This window comes from Microcaecilia unicolor, chromosome 6 (assembly GCF_901765095.1).
Source record: "Microcaecilia unicolor chromosome 6, aMicUni1.1, whole genome shotgun sequence".
Lineage (NCBI taxonomy): Eukaryota > Metazoa > Chordata > Amphibia > Gymnophiona > Siphonopidae > Microcaecilia > Microcaecilia unicolor.
The window spans coordinates 208,090,723-208,108,564 of NC_044036.1; the positions used below are offsets into that span (position 1 = coordinate 208,090,723).

The window sequence follows — 17,842 nt, forward strand, 5'->3', positions numbered from 1 at the left end:
GCTGCAAATTCATGTTATCACCTAGCAATTATGACCACTGGATGGAATACATTTGGGTAGCCCTGACATAACAGGAAGGCAGATGCTCCTGGTGGCTATAGCAAACCGGTTTCTAAATGCTTTAGATTTAAGTCAGGTCCACATATACTCAAGAGTACACAATTTTGACTCTGTCTAAGATGAATTACCTTTAACTGCTTGTTCAGTCAGACATGAGTAGAAGAACATTATGTTGGAGGGGTCCTCAGGACATACTAGCAATACCTAGAGAGCTGATGGTCCCTACCTGTGACTGTACGTTGGCTCCAACCTGGGCCCCTTGGTAAGAGTCCCCATTGAGTGACTGCACGCTCATGAACAAATCTCCAGAGTTTGACATGTTAAAAGAACTGGAAGAACCTGGAAGGGAAGAGTGAGGCACCTGAATCAAAGAAAGGGAGAGGACCAACCCCGCAGCTGCCAGCCAAGAGAAGAGTGTCACATGCAAAGCAACAACCCAAAAATTCAAACAACAAAGTAAAATGAAACCTAACAGACTCGGTTAGTACAAAGAAATCATAGCAAGCAAAAATAGAAATGCTGTCAAGGTTATTATACAAGTCAAGAAAATGAGTTTTCTTCAAGAAGAAAAGCAGGTCAGGTTTTATTCAGCTTAGACACAGAGCTATAGTATTTCAAATGGAGGAAGAGAATTCTTCAGTGTCAAAAGTGGTTAATAGTTATATAAATAAAAAAAGTGAAATTATAAAACTAAAATGACCAGATAGCACCATAAACATCAGGACACTTCATTCTTAATCTAATATTCTTCAATTTCACCCAAAGTATATAATGGGTTTGTAACCTTTCACTTATTTTTCTAGACTAGTTGATTTGGCTGGACTTCACTCTCCTTGCTGTCATTCTTAATGTTTCTGTGGAGGACAAGGAATAGGCAGCAAGAATAGGCCATTATAATCCTTTATTCATTGCCAACCAAAGATTAACTGTCCAGTCTGATCTCACAGTGTTCTTAAAGCAGCCAGGAAGTAATTTCTACATCACCTTACTCTATCCCTTTGGCTCTGTGAACATTGCTTCCACAGCACGTCCATGAACAGCTGGTCCACAAAATAAATGTCAGATGTGGGCTGCAAATCAGAGTTTAGTTTGGCATAACATATACAATTATTACTGGGCTATGGGCCTGCCAGTGTCTTACTGTTTCAGTGGACAATGCATCAGTACCAATTCTGGAATACTTTGGAATAGACATTTTATAAAGAACACAGTGGAGAAGGTGCCCTCTTCATAGAGTTGTCTGGTCACTCAATAATAGGCTCAGTAAAAGCAGGGTGTTCCACCTTTTTCAGTTAGATTAGATGCCATTGGTGAGTGTGTTAAAAGCAGGGGGTTCCACCTTTCTCAGATTAAATGCCATTGGTGAGTGTATAGGTGTTTTCGAGCAGTGCTTTCATTTGTTATTGCAAAGGAAGACTTTGGGAAGTAAACAGTATGGCATGATGGTTAGAGAAATGTTAAGATGCATACTCAAACCTCTTCTGCCTACAACATATACTTCGGGCAATTCTATAACTGGGCGCACGTTACGAAAACACATAAACCAGAGCTTTTATTCTGTATCGCCCATTGCTCTGGAACTCACTCCCACATGCTCTCTGGCTTGAACTCTCCCACCCTAGGTTTAGATCCCTACTAAAGACCTATCTGTTTGTAAAATCTTTCAACCTCCAGCTGGCCACTGGCAATGCCATGAAGGTTTACTAGGTTCTGCAGTCTTCTCCCTTAGATTACTGTTGAATTATTCCCCCAATCAGGCCCCCTCTATATCCTTTATCTCTGGTAGTCTTTATTTCTGTCTGTGTTATGTCTTGCCCAAATTACTGGCATTCTTTTCTTGCTTATGTTTTTATTGTGCACTGTCTTGCTATTACTAAAGGAAAGGCAGTACATCAAATAAAGTAAACCATAACCAAGTTTACCATGCGTTATTATATAAGGTAGAAGCTAAGTGCAACAGTGCATAACTGCAAGGGGGGGGGGGGGGGACACATGAAACACATGAACAGACCATGGGTGTATCTCTAACTGACGCACACAAATTACAGAATACTATTCGTTATGTGCATGCCATCACAGAATTGGTGCTCAGTGCACACCAAGTTATAGAATTGCCCCCAATATGATCTTGTGTGTAAGCTTTGATCTGCTCAACTCTATCCAGATAATAAACATCCCCCACAACTCTGGTTGTTATGTAGACTACACCAGATGATGCCAGGTTTTGAACCCCTGGTTGGCTGTAATGTGCATTTCTTAAGCTATATGACTTAAAATAGGTTCCCATGAACAAGAAAGGCACTATATAAATCCATGTTAATACTATTGCTAATAAAATGTCTTGAGACAAAGATATTTTATTCTCTGTCTGCTCTTGGGCCATGTTGTCCTCCTATAGGAGGAAAGAGGAGACAGCTATTTATGGAGAAGAACCAGAAACTCTGCTACTGGTCAAAGGGAAGCTGGAAAACCAGACGAAAGCAGAAAGTTAAAAAATAAAAATAAAAAATAAACCAAGCTTTTGAAAAATAAAAATAAAAAATAAACCAAGCTTTTGAAAAATAAAAATAAAGGATAGAAGTATTTCCTTCAGTCAGAATTGTGCAGCACAATTCAGTAGAACTCTACTGCATGTTGGCTCCAACCTGGGCCCCTTGGTAAGGATCAGAATTGAGTAACTGTACACTCATGAACAAAACTTCAGAGTTTGGCATGGGACAGGAAGTGGCACAGTGGTTTCAGCAATGAACTCAGAAGCAGAGAAGTCAGCATTCAAATTATGCTTCAGCCACTGATATGCTTTGTGACTGTGAAAAAGACAAGTTAACTCACAGTGCCTCAGGTACCCAGCTAAATAGTAATCTGTTTGGGGCAGGGACATATAACACCCTATTACTTTTCACCTATATACAGTGCTGCATACACCCAATACTGCAATAAAAATATGTATTATAACTAATAGAAATGTACACGCATTCTCACAATACACTGCCTAAATTAGGGTTTTTTTCTCCATCTCTCTCATGAATATTCATTGTGGGTATCCTGAAAACCTGACTGGCTGGGGGTGCATCTAGGACCAGGTTTGGGAACCACTGACATATGAGGTCACTTCCAGTTAACAGTTTCTTCATGATTGCAGTGTGCAACAGCAATATGTAATGATCGCATCTACTAGTGGGGTTGGGGGGGGGGGGGGAGTGTAACTAGGCATACTATGAAAATGTGTTATCAGAATACTGCAATACTGTAAATTACTCTGATGTAAAACTGCAAAATGACTCCAGCATGTAATGCATGTATATATGTTTATCATACAGTAACACACCGGGGGGTATTTCTCAATAGATTGCCTAAAGTTAAGTGCCAGGATGATGCACGCTAACCTCCTAACCCTATATAAATTGCCAAAATTTTTGTATGTGAATTTGGGCACATAAATAATTGTTTTTTCAACAAGCAATTTTTGGCACTAATTAGATTTAATTGGAACCTACATGCATAAATTTAGACACAGGATCTGCGTTTCAACAGGGCATCCTGTAACCTGCCAAACTGCAAATTTGGACACGAATATTCCATATGTGGAGTCGCCCATGTGGCTGCCAAATGCATTAGGAAGGTCCTTGATAAGCACACAACAACAGTGATCACAAAGTCTGCAGGAGGCCTCCCTCTCCAGTGAATCTGGAGATGACGAAGCCATGGATAGCCAAATACCTGCACAAAAATGACGCCCAACTTATCGAGGAGGGTTTTGCATATGGTTTTAAAACTCCTTACACAGGAGTTATGCAAGGAATTCACTGTCAGTAAGATGATTGTTCCAAATCATGCAGGGCAAAATTAGCAGAGAGGATGAGATGGGAAGGGTGGCTGGTCCATTCCAGCACAAACTTTTTGACAGGATGGTAGTGTCCCCTCTAGCCACTGTTCCAAAGAAGGAGCCTGGAAAGTTCAGACTCATCCACAATTTATCTTACCCCAAAGGAGGATCAGTGAATGATTTAACCCCAACTGCTGAAGCATGTTCTGTGCAATAAGCGTCTTTCAATCAGGCAGTGCGACAAGATCAGCAAGGAGCACTTATGGCCAAGGCAGACATTGAGTCTGCATTTCAATTGCTACCTGTGCACCCAGATAATTTTCCCATACTGGGATTCCAGTTTGGGAGGCAATTTTACTTTGATAAATGCATGCCAATGGGCTGCTTGGTGTCTTGCTCTCGCTTTGAGTGCTTCAGCACGTTTCTGCATTGGGTAATGGCCAGAGCTTTGGGAAGTGAGAAAATGGTACACTACCTCAATGACTTTTTATTTGTGGACCCTTATGGCAATAATTCTTGCCAATCCCTTCTCAATCACTTCATAGCTATAGCCGAGAGGTTCGGCATCCCCCTAGCTCAGGACAAAACATTGGGCCCAGTTTTGCGATTATCCTTTTTGGGCATAGAGCTTGATTCATCAGACATGGTCTCCAGACTCCGCCAGATAAATTGCTTAAGATAAAAGGCTTGATATCATGGGCTCTGGGTAAAGATAAGGTTACACTACGTGATATGCAATCCCTGGTGGGTAATCTCAACTTTGCCTGCAGAATCATAGTCATGGGCAGAACATTGCTGTGTCGACTGTCCAGCTCTATAGCGGGGGTTCGTAGGCCATCTCATTACATTAGGATTACACAGTCTATGAAGGAGGACCTTAAAGTATGGGATGTGTTCCTGGCTGACTTCAATGGTAGGGTGATATGGTTGAATGACCCCATGATCAATGTGGACCTGCAGCTATATTCAGATGAGGCTGGTGAATTGGTTTTGGGGTCTATTTCCAGGGTTCCTGGTATTTCAAGCGGACGAGTCGGAGAAACTTACTGAATTCACGGTAAACCTGGAGGACGTAATGGGGCAGTTCAACAAACTGAAGAGTAGCAAATCACCTGGACCGGATGGTATTCATCCTAGAGTACTGATAGAACTGAAAAATGAACTTGTGGAGCGCTACTGTTGGTGATATGCAATTTATCCTTAAAATTGAGTGTGGTACCGGAAGATTGGAGGGTGGCCAATGTAATGCCGATTTTTAAAAAAGGTTCCAGGGGAGATCCGGGAAATTATAGACCGGTGAGTCTGACGCCGGTGCCGGGGAAAATGCTAGAGTCTATTATTAAAAACAAAATTACAGAGCACATCCGAGGACATGGCTTTAGTGTGGGGAAATCTTGCCTGACCAATTTACTTCAATTCTTTGAAGGAGTAAACAAACATGTGGACAAAGAGGAGCCGGTTGATATTGTGTATCTGGATTTTCAAAAGGCGTTTGACAAGATGCCTCATGAAAGGCTACAGAGGAAATTGGAGGGTCATGGGATAGGAGGTAATGTCCTATTGTGCATTAAAAACTGGTTGAAGGATAGGAAACAGAGTGAGGTTAAATGGGCAGTATTCACAATGGAGAAGGGTAGTTAGTGGGGTTCCTCAGGGGTCAGTGCTAGGACCGCTCTTTAATATATTTATAAATGATTTAGAGATGGGAGTAACTAGCGAGGTAATTAAATTTGCTGATGACACAAAGTTATTCAAAGTCATTCGCGAGAGTCTTGTGAAAAATTACAGAAGGAACTTATGAGACTGGGAGGCTAAATGGTCTATGAAGAAAGACTAAGGAGGCTAGGGCTTTTTAGCTTGGAGAAGAGACGGCTGAGGGGAGACATGATAGAGGTATATAAAATAATGAGTGGAGTGGAACAGGTGGATGTGAAGCGTCTGTTCACGCTTTCCAAAAATATAGGACTAGGGGGCATGCGATGAAACTATCGTGTAATACATTTAAAACAAATAAGAGAAACTTTTTCTTCACTCAACGTGTAATTAAACTCTGGAATTCATTGCTGGAGAACATGGTGAAGGCGGTTAGCTTGGCAGAGTTTAAAAGGGTTTGGACGGTTTCCTAAAGGACAAGTACATAGGCCGCTACTAAATGGACTTGGGAAAAATCCACAATTTCGGGAATAACATGTATAGAATGTTTGTACGTTTGGGAAGCTGCCAGGTGCCCTTTGACCTGGATTGGCCGCTGTCAGGGACAGGATGCTGGGCTTGATAGGCCTTTGGTCTTTTCCCAGTATGGCATTACTTATGTACTTATGTAGGATGGTAGACCTAGTGAGGGAGTTTGTATTGCTGTGTCTATTCGACAACATTCTTTTTCATGCCATTGCTGATGCTCTCTCTTGTTCCAAGTGGGAATTGTTCCGGGAGCAGGCTTTGCAAGCCGAGATGGAGGGAGAGTGTGTCCCAGAATACCAGATGGTATTCATCCCAGAGTACTGATAGAACTGAAAACTGAGCTTGCCGAGCTATTGTTAGAAATATGTAATTTATCCTTAAAATCGAGTACGGTACCGGAAGACTGGAGGGTGGCCAATGTAACGCCGATTTTTAAATAAGGTTCCAGAGGAGATCCGGGAAATTATAGACCGGTGAGTCTGATGTCGGTGCCAGGCAAAATGGTACAGACTATTATTAAGAACAAAATTACAGAGCATATTCAAAAGCATGGATTAATGAGACAAAGTCAACATAGATTTAGTGAAGGGAAATCTTGCCTCACCAATCTACTACATTTCTTTGCAGAGGTGAACAAACATGTGGATAAAGGGGAGCCGGTTGATACTGTGTATCTGGATTTTCAGAAGGCGTTTGACAAAGTACCTCATGAAAGACTCCAGAGGAAATTGGAGAGTCATGGGATAGGAGGTAGTGTTCTATTGTGGATTAAAAATTGGTTAAAAGAGAGTAGGGTTAAATGGTAGTTAGTGGGGTTCCCCAGGGCTCTGTGCTGGGACCGCTGCTTTTTAACATATTTATAAATGACCTAGAGATGGGAGTAACTAGTGAGGTAATTAAATTTGCTGGTGACACAAAGTTATTCAAAGTCATTAAATCACGGGAGGATTGTGAAAAATTACCTTACGAGACTGGACATCTAAATGGCAGATGACATTTAATGTGAGCAAGTGCAAAGTGATGCATGTGGGAAAGAGGAACCCGAATTATAGCTACGTCATGCAAGGTTCCACATTAGGAGTCACGGACTAAGAAAGGGATCTAGGTGTCGTCATTAATGATACGTTGAAACCTTCTGCTCAGTGTGCTGCTGCGGCTAAGAAAGCAAATAGAATGTTAACTATCATTAGGAAAGGAATGGAAAACAAAAATGAGGATGTTATAATGCCTTTGTATCGCTCCATGGTGCGACCACACCTCGAATATTGTGTTCAATTCTGGTCGCCTTATCTCAAATAAGATATAGTGGAATTAGAAAAGGTGCAGAGAAGGGCGACAAAAATGATAAGGGGATGGGACAACTTCCCTATGAGGAAAGGCTCAAGCGGCTAGAGCTCTTCAGCTTGGAGAAAAAGCGGCTGAGGGGGAGATATGATAGAGGTCTATAAAATAATGAGTGGAGTTGAACGGGTAGATGTGAAGCGTCTGTTCAAGCTTTCCCAAAAATACTAGGACTGGGGGGGCATGTGATGAAGCTACAATGTAGTAAATTTAAAACGAATTGGAGAAAATGTTTCTTCACTAAACGTGTAATTAAACTCTGGAATTTGTTGCCAGAAAATGTGGTATAGCTGGTTAGCTTAGCGGAGTTTAAAAAAGGTTTGGATGGCTTCCTCAAGGAAAAGTCCATAGACTGTTATTAAATGGGGGAAAATCCACTATTTCTGGATCAGCAGTGTAAAATGTTTTGTACTTTTTGGGATCTTGCCAGGTATTTGTGATCTGGATTGGCCACTGTTGGAAACAGGATACTGGGCTTGATGGACCTTTGGTCTTTCCCAGTATGGCAATACTTATGTACTGTTTCCTCGATAAAATGAAATGGTGTTAAAACTTTAGGTAAGAACTTGTGAAGAGTTTGAAGAACTACCCTGTTGTGATGAAACTGAGTCTCAAATAAGTAAGGCTTAATATTTCTAGTTGAGGTCACCACTGCTAGAAGAAGTACCTTCCATATAACATGCATGAGATGTAAGGACAACACTGAGGCCTGTAGGGTACAGACAGCTTCTATAATTGTGGTTTCACATTCAAAAATGAAGAAATTATCGCACAGTGAGCAACTGGAAGACTAGCAATCAGGGCATGATAGGCTGAGAGTGCACTGAGATGCACTGTAATGGAGGATGGTTGAAGTGTTAGATGATAGAGATGGTACAAATTTTTCAATACGATGTTAAGAGAATGATAAAAGCGCTGTGATTGTCATGAAACACTATATGGAAAATCTATTCCACTTAAAGACATAGGTACTTCTGGTAGCCATTAAGATGTCCTAAATAGGCATTTTAAGTCCTAGACTGGAGACTAAAATGGAAGTTCAATGTCATGAGGCCTAGCAAGCTGAGACTGAAGTGAACAGTGAAGCAAACAGATATTTGGAGCCTGTATGGAGGCAGAACTGTGAGTATCTTGAGGAGAGGGGATCAGTCCTGATAAGGCTAATATGAATATCGTGGTGCTAGGTCTCTGACAGAATTTCTGCAGGGTCTTTGCAATCAGCAGGACAAGGGAATAAACATAAAGGAAAGGCCTAGTCCAAGGTATGGCTACAGCATATCATGCCAGTAGATGTGAAGCTGGGTGTATGTAATTTTGCATTTTCGTTGCTGGTGAAAAGGTCTATGTGAGGGGTCCCCCAGGACTGGAAGATGTGCACAGTTTCCTGGTATAGAGACTGTTGGTGAAGTTTAAAAACAAAACAAAAAAAAAAACCCAAACCTTTGCTGAGCCTGTCAATTATTTGGTTCTGAAGAATGGAGAGATAAATGGATTAGACTTAAATACATAGGAGCCAACTTTTCAGAATTATTGAGGGTGCTAAGCCCAATGGAAATAACCCCTTCCTGGACACATACAAGGAATATTCTCAATGTTGGAGGTGCTCAAGCACCCACAGAGCCGGATCCTATGCTTAAATATGATTGGTAATGGCAAAGTCTCAAATCCTTATTGCTTCCCAGCAGAGGTGGAGAGATCCCATCCATCCCTCTTTGCTGACATAAAACATGGAGAGTTGGTTGTTTCTCTGAATTAAAACTGATAACTACGTCTAAACTAAAACAAATCAATTCTGAGGACTGAAGACTGAAATTAGGAAAGCTATGAAGTCCTACTTTTCTACTCTGCTATAACCTAGTAATAACCATCCTAAAGTGTTTTTAAGATTGTGTTGAGAATTTCTACTTCATCATCATCTCATGCAGACTCCCACGTACTAGAATCTTTTTTCTGTAGAAGAGTTTGGAGATTTGTTTTTTCATAACAAAATCATGATTAAGGAACCTCTGGTATTTAAGTCTCTTTCTCCATCTTAGTTGAACTCGGCTTAGTCAAATTTAATTTAAAAGAACATAACAATTGTCATACTGGGTTAGACCAAAGCACCTTCTAAAACCAGCATGCTGTGACTAATCCAAGTCACAAGTTATTGGCAGAATCTTAATAACTAGCAAGTTTCCATGCTACTTATTCCCAGGGATAAGCAATAACTTTTCACGTGTCTACTGTAATAATGCTGTATGGACTTTAACTCCAGGACTTTGTTGAACTCTTCCTTGTAGAGGAAAAGATTGTGATGTCCAAAATCCAAACTAGGGATGAAAGCCTCCTGCCTTCCTGGGTGATCGGGAAGAGCCAGAGATAGAAGCCTTGATTTCTTTCAAAGACAGAAACTGGCTTTGTTGCATTGGATTGCTTCTTTAGTGTCGAGAGTGGTCTCGGAGAACTGAAGAAGGGCAGATGTGTTCCCTCTTCACAAACAAGGACGTAAGGAGGTGGTTGGGAACTATAGGCCAGTTTACCTGACACTTCTAAAACAGAGGATAGTGAGGTTTCTGGAATCCAAAGGATTGAAGGAGCCAAAGCAGGTAGTAGGTCTTATTGAGCAGTGTGTATCTTTCTGTACAGGAGTGATACCAGTAGATTAAGATGGTGTTGTTCTGGGTTGTCATTAAAATATAGAAAAATAAAAAATGAAAGTAGATAAATAAAATATGGCCTATCCAGTCTGCCTATCCATGCCATCTACCATCTCTTCCTCTCCTATGGAGATCCTATGTACTTGTCTCACACTTTCTTGATTTCAGATACAGTTTTCATCTCCACTACCTCCACCAGGAGGCCATTCTATTATCACCATTTCCGTGAAGAAGTATTTTTTCAGGTTACTTCTGACTGTGTCCCCTTTCACCTTCTTCCTATGCCCCCTCATTCCAGAGCTTCCTTTCAGTTGAAAGAAAATCACCTTCTGTGTATTTATGCCACAGAAGTATTTAAACATCTCTACCATATTTACTTATTTATGAACATTTATACCCCACTTTTTTCCACATTAAGCGGACTCAAAGTAGCTTACAAAGTACAGGAATCAATTACAATAGATAGGGTAAAAGGAACAAGGTAGGAAGGGAAAGGGCAAGAGGGTCTAAAATGGACTGTGGAAGACCAGATGTTGAGACGGATCAGAGTGGCTTGAACAGCTCTCGGGAAGGCAATCCATAATTGGGAACTGTAGGAATACCCAGGAAGTGCAGGTGAGGTGCAGAAGAAGCAGCAGTATGCGGCCTGAAGAGTGGAAGAGGTCACTGGAGGCAGACGACATCAGCTGGATCCGGCGACTCACAAAGAAGCAAGTCCCCAGCAAGGTGCAGACAAACTGGAAAAGACTCTCCAACGTGAAGCAGCTGCCAACGTGCAGCAGCCGGGACGGGCAATGTAGAAGATGACCCCGATATGGTCCGGTGACTAAGTCAAGCGACAAGTGGCTCAGGCGGAGCTCGCAGGAAGAAGGCCCACAATGCAGAGACGCCAAAAGCCCGGCAGAAAGGCTGGAGGAATAACTGAACCAGCCGGCCACCAGCCCAGCCCACTCCCAGAACTGCGCTCCCGATCAAGAACTGGTCTACGCACTCCGGCACCCACCACTTCACCGCCGATGCAATCGGGCTCTCCGCCTGCCAACCGACAAGCTGACGATCAGGAGCAACGGACAACCGTTCCCTATGGTAGATATAGTTATTACTATCTTATAGTGTTATGGGCCGAGGCCGGTAGAAAAGAGATTGTCAGAGCTCCGAAGTACCAAATGAAGCTGTGACGGTCAAAATTGGGCCAATCTGCAGTCAAGCAACAGCTATTCTGAGTGATGGTGTAGGGAGCCAGCGGTTTTTAAGTCCGTTTAGCAGCAGCCATTTTAGAATGCTATATCGCCCCTTTCCTGCCTTTCTTGCAAAATATACATATTGAGATCTTTGAGTCTGTCCCCATAAGCTTTATGATGAAGATCACAGACCATCTTACTAGCCACCATCTGGACCAACTTCATCCTATTTATATCTTCTTAAAGGTGCACTCTCCAGAATTGTACGTAATATTCTAAATGAGGTCTCATCAGAGTCTTATACAGAGGGATCATTACCTTGTTTTCTCTACTGGCCATACCTATGCATTTAATCATCCTTCTGGATTTTGTCATTGACTTTTCCATCTGTTTGACCACCTGAAGAACATCACAAACCATCACACCCAAATCCCACTCCTCTTTCATGCACAAAAGATCTTTGTCCTCTAAACTGCACTGTTCCCTCGGGTTTCTGCAGCCCAAATTAATGTCCCTGCATTTTTGCAAGAGAAATCTTGGCTGCCAAATTCTGGACCATTCTTCAAGCTTTGCTAGGTCCTTCCTCATGTTATCCACACCAACAGGGCCCCGTACACCACTCTGCTCTGCTTGTCACATCAGTTGAGCGGTATAGTAAATTTCAGTAAACTATAACTATAAACTATCATCTGCAAAGAGGGCAAACCTTACCAGACGTTACCAATATTGCTTACAAAAATGTTAAAAAGAACCAGCCCAAGAGCCAAACCTTGCAGCACACCACTGGTAACATTCATTTACCACTACCCTCTGTCGCCTTCCACTCAACCAGTTCCTAATCCAGTCAGTCACTTCAGGGCCCCTAGGAACGCCACTGCTTCCACTTTTGTGGAGAAAGACCAAACCCACTGTTTTCCAGTCCTCCAGTACCACTCCTGACTCTAAAGAACAACTGATAAGGTCAGCCAGCAGAACTTCCCTAAGTTCCTTCAGTACCGTCAGATGTATGCCATCCGGCTCCATCACTCTGTCCATGTTTAATTTAGTAAGCTCTTTAAAAACACAGTCCTCTGAAAATTGTTCAGGGTCTACAACACCTGCATTCCTATTTGTATTTGTCTTCTTCAGTCCTGCTCCCAGCCCTTCAGCTATGAACACAGAACAGAAATATTTGTTCATAAGTACATAAGTATTGCCATACTGGGGCAGACCAAAGGTCCATCAAGCCCAACACCCTGTTTCCAACAGTGGCCAATCCAGGTCACAAATACCTAGCAAGATCCCCAAAAAGTACTAAACATTTTATACTGCTGATCCCAGGAATAGTGGATTTTCCCCAAGTCCAATTTAATAATGGTCTATGGACATTTCCTTTAGGAAGCCGTCCAAACCTTTTTAAAACTCTGCTAAGCTAACCGCCTTTACCACATTCTCCGGCAACAAATTCCAGAGTTTAATTACAAGTTAAGTGAAAAAAACATTTTCTCCGATTCGTTTTAAATTTACTACTTTGTAGCTTCATCACATGCCCCCTAGTCCTAGTATTTTTGGAAAGCATAAACAGACACTTCACATCTACCCTTTCAACTCCACTCATTATTTTATAGACCTCTAACATATCTCCCCTCAGTCGCCTTTTCTCCAAGCTGAAGAGCCCTAGATGCTTTAGCCTTTCCTCATAGGGAAGTCGTCCCATCCCCTTTATCATTTTCGTCACCTTTCTCTGCACTCTACATCTCTCAAAAAAGGAATCCTCAACCAACATTTTCTTTCACCTCCTAGTGGCCACTGGACCACTGAATATTTGGCAAGCCCTTGCAGTGCCCCTTAATGAATTAATTGAACATCTTTTGCAGGAATGAATACAGTTATTTCAGAAGGGGTATTGAAACAGAATGAGTTGGTTCATCCACTACTGTGAGTGGTACTGGAGTTTAAGACATCAGAGGCGGATCTGGTAGCCACTGTGTAGGAGTGGTTTAAGATGGTATCCTAGAGCCCAGCTCCTGTGCTAAATGTAGCTGCAGATGATCTGAACTTCAAGTGCATCAAAAGATTGTGCTGGCAGAGGTTGGAACAGATCTGCATTGTCTTTGTGCTGTCTTTTTGATGAAGTATCTTCCTCTAGAGATGAATACAAAGAGTTGCATGTAGGGCATATGCCCTGAGGTTCCTCAGTGCTGATCTGTTTGTGCTTGTCTTGTGCCTTTGAAGGAGTCAAAGAAGACACTTTTTATATTTATATTAGGCCTTTGAACATTCAGAAGACAACTGCACTTTATGCTTGGCCAAAGGGGATCTGCTGGAATATGTATAATCTGATGATTTCTAGGAAGACAAAGCTCTTCTCCCTTGCTTTTAGGCTAACAGCAGTATCTTCTTCACCTCATTATGCTTCTGAAGCTAAGGGGATCATCTGGGCTTATAGAGACATACACAATGCTTGCTGTCAGCTTGGCTGTGGTCAGAACCGAGGCATCAAATTCTGCATCAATCTTCCATGCTGCAAGGCTGGAACCAGTGTTGTTTGATAGATTCCATAGGACCCAAAATAACCAACAAACAAAATCAAACAACCCAAGATCATGAGTTACAGCAGGATTTGACCTGGGCTTCCTGGCTCTTATTTGATAGAAAAGAAAAAAAACTAAACCAAGGAGACAGATTGTTGTGCGTAGAAAAGCCCCACGTGTCCAGTTCTGAGCTCTGCAAGAAATGTTCTTGCTCAGCATTGTCCCATGAGGTCACCTGTTTGTGTGCCCAATTCAGTCCTACTTGTCAACAGAAAAAAAAAAAGATCCTTAAATACCAACAATTTTAATTAGAATCCAAGAAAATTTGTGGAAAAGTACAGATATTGTCGCAACTGGGTGCCACCAACTACACTGAAAAGAATGTCCAAGCACATCTTGATATGTTGCCTGTGTATGCCACTCATTATAAAAGCAAGAACGAGGCTCTGCTTGGAAAAATGAAAATGTTGAGACAAGCAAAAGGGGATCATCTCCAACATACCCTAGGCATGGGGCAATGCTCAAGATTAAACGTTTGTGACATTTCCCATGGCAACAACTCTAAAATCCCAACATACCGCCTCTACTAGGAAAACAGAACAAACTGAAGCGCTACAGATTCCTACATAGAAACCATGCACCATCAAAATACTACACATAGAGGGGCATAATCAAAAGGGATGCCCAAGTTTTGTTGAGGACGTTCTCGCAAAACTTCCCGATGGAGGGGTGGGGAAACCTGTATTATTGAAACAAGATGGACGTTCATCTTTCGTTTCGATAATACGGTCAGGGACGCCCAAATCTTGAAATTTAGGTCGTCCTTAGAGATGGTCGTCCCTAGACTTGGTCATTTCTGATTTTCGGTGATAATGGAGACCAAGGACGCTCATCTCAGAAACGACCAAATGCAAGCCCTTAGGTCGTGGGAGGAGCCAGAATTACTAGTGCACTGGTCCCCCTGACACGCCAGCTGGGCACCCTAGGGGGCACTGCAGTGGACTTCATAAAATGCTCCCAGGTACATAGCTCCCTTACCTTGTGTGCTGAGCCCCCCAACCCCTCCTAAAACCTACTACCCAAAACTGTACACCACTACCATAGCCCTTACAGGTGAACGGGGGCACCTAGATATGGGTACAGTGGGTTTCTGGTGGGTCTTGGAGGGTTCGCTGTTTCCTCCACAAACGTAACAGGTAGGGAGGGGGATGGGCCTGGGTCCCCCTGCCTGAAGTGCACTGCACCCACTAAAACTGCTCCAGGGACCTGCATACTGCAGTGACGGAGCCGAGAATGATATCTGAGGCTGGCAAAAATTATTTTGAAAGATGTTTTTTTGAGGGTGGGAGGGGGTTACTGACCACTGAGGGAGTAAGGAGAGGTCATCCCCGATTCTCTCCAGTGGTGATCTGGTCATTTTGGCCACCTTTTTGTGCCTTGGTCATAAAAAAAACAGGACCAGGTAAAGTCGCCCAAGTGCTCGTCAGGGACGCCCTTTTTTTTCCATTACGGGTCGAGGACGTCCACGTGTTAGGCATGCCCATGTCCCGCCTTCGCCACGCCTCTGATACGCCCCCTTGAACTTTGGCCATCCCTGCGATGGAAAGCACTTGGGGACGTCTAAAATCGGCTTTCAATTATACCGATTTGGATGACCCTGTGAGAAGGACGCCCATCTTCCGATTTGTGTCGAAAGATGGGCGTCCTTCTCTTTCGAAAATGAGCCTGATAGTAACACAGTAAATGATAGCAGAAAAAGACCAGCATGGCCCATGCAGTGAATAGGGTTGTACCTGCAACTCTGTGCAGGTTACTCCCTCTTTGTCTTTAGGATTGTGACTGATATCCAGTACAGTCTACCCACCTCTAAGCCTTTTTTCTCCCTTTAAAATGTGAGTTATTTTAAGTTTTACTATGAGTGGGAATGTTCTATTTATTTATTACATCTTCATACCATACAGGGAATCTCTATGTTTGTCCTTTACCTTTTTGAATTCTGTCACTATTTTTGACACCACCACTTCCCATGGAAGAGCATTCCAGGCATCCACCATTTTCTCCATGAAAAATTATTTTCTGATGTTGTTTTTAATTTCCTCTCTGTTTTTGGAAAGGTTGTTTGGTTCCCTAATATCTTTTTAAGAATTTAATAGTCATAACTTCTTTGCTCCTCCTCTCCTCCACAACATATATATTCAAGTCTCTTCTCCTATGTCTTCTGGTGCAGACCCAATGCTATTTTGTTTGCTTTCCTCTGAATGGCTTTGAGTCTTTTCATATCCTTGGCAAGATACAGTATCCAAAACTGAACAAAGTACTCTAAACGAATTATTGCCAAAAATTGTACCAGACCATTATTGCCTCCTATTTTTCTGCACCTGTGAAGCCAAACATCTTTCCGGCCTTGGCCATTGCCTTGTCACATTGTTTCACCACGTATCCAGGGTCTGTACACCGTATCTGGACTGGAAGCAATTCCTCATTCCTTGTTTATTAAAGACCAGTAGAGAAAATAGAGAAGCCAGAGACTTTCTTTTTTACAGCACAGTTTATTAATAGATTGGGGTAGAGATGGACAAAATGCAAGATTAGAACCCTGATCTCTATTGAGAAAACAAGGCAGAAGCAGAAATTCTTTTTTTTTCCTTCCCAAGAATATGTGAACTAAAACTACAATAACAGAGCAATTAAAGTAGCAGAATATCTCAAAGCAAAACTAAAGTTAAACAGGAAAATATATAAAAGAAGCCAGAATTTACTTTGCTTGTTTGGGAATCTAGTATCTGCAGAAAACCACTCCTTGGACACAAATATAAACAAATGAACCCTAACTAAATACAAATTAGAAACAAATATGTAGAATGGAAATCCCAAGAAGCCAGACACTACATAAAGAGCAGCAACACTTGAGAAATAGAAACAGAAATGCCCTTTTATTTTAAGAAAAATATGAAGACCATAGAGATACATATTTTCAAAGTTTTATGCTAATTCCTAAACTGAAACTAAAATGTGTAATTTTATAAACAGGATCACTTTGTTAGAAGTCCAAATAGAGCCTATTTTTATGCCTGTGCAATCTCCTGGGAAGTTGGGAGCAAGAAAACTGTATGGATTTCCCCCAGGGGATTACTAAAATTGGATTAGTTGCTCTCCAGATTCACTGGGGGGGGGGGGGGGGGGGGGGGGGGGGGAGGATGAAGAACCCAGCACAAAGGGAGGTATTGGGAGTTGAATGACTGGGTATGTCGTATGGGAGGGGGTATCCTGGTTAGGCCCAAGGCTGCATAAAAGGTAGTTTCTGCTGGAAGAGTGGTAACTGAGAGGAGAGCTCTGGGAGGGTAAAAGGGTAAACCCTCTGGGAGAAGAGCAGGGAGAAGCCTATTCAGTCAGAGGAGGCAGCTCAAAGAAGTGACCTCTGAGGCAGAAGAGAATGAACAGGAAGGTCCGGGGGCTGGGCTTGCCTACGGAAACAGCAGGAAGTCACAGCCTTGGATTGTTCTGCCAGAAAAGATAGGTGTCACGACTGTCGTCATGACTCCACTTTCAGTCTCACCTTGTCTTCTGGTGGTCATCTTCAGAGGTGGCTCCAGTCTGTTCTTTTCTTTGCATTGTTGCCTCTGCTACCACTTCTTGTGTGTTCCAAGCCTCTTTCCTGTAGTCGTGACATCATCAGTGAAGGCCCTCATAAGGAAGGTGAGGACATTCACTCAGGGCCTTTGCAAAATCAAAGGTCTCCAGGTTTGTCGGTGTGCTTGTGTAGCAGTTCTGTCTTGTTTTCTAGTTAGTGTGCAAGGGTTAGCACTTCTGCTTTAGTTCTTTTGCTTGTCTGTGTGCTAGGGTTAGCACTTCTGCCTGAGTTCTTTTGTCTGTGTGCAATGGTTAACACTTGTCTTGGTTAATGCCTGTTTGTTCTGTTTGTTTGTGTGGCTGTGTAGACCAGCCTACAGTTCTGCCTAGTCTGCCTTGCCTAGAGTTCTGCCTAGTCTCTTCTGCCTTCTGCTTGGGTTCCAGTTCGGCCTTACGGCCCGTATGAGGGGGCTCTGTGTGCATGGGTTCCAGTTCGACCTTGCGGCCCATTTGAGTGTTTTCTCCTCTGAC

The 17,842-nt window shown here is 42.5% G+C and overlaps 1 protein-coding gene across 4 annotated transcripts in view; it reads right to left on the reverse strand.

Annotated features, from left to right (window-relative positions):
* PBX1 (PBX homeobox 1) overlaps positions 1 to 17,842 on the reverse strand; it is a 779,157-nt gene that overhangs the window by 45,155 nt on the left and 716,160 nt on the right. For 2 of the 4 annotated variants that reach the window (XM_030205927.1, XM_030205925.1), the window contains exon 8: positions 287 to 399. The exons of the other annotated variants lie outside the window; for them this stretch is intronic. In XM_030205927.1, coding sequence (XP_030061787.1) covers positions 287 to 399 — 113 coding nt within the window. The remainder of the gene's footprint in view (positions 1 to 286; positions 400 to 17,842) is intronic. 4 annotated transcript variants of the gene reach the window in all.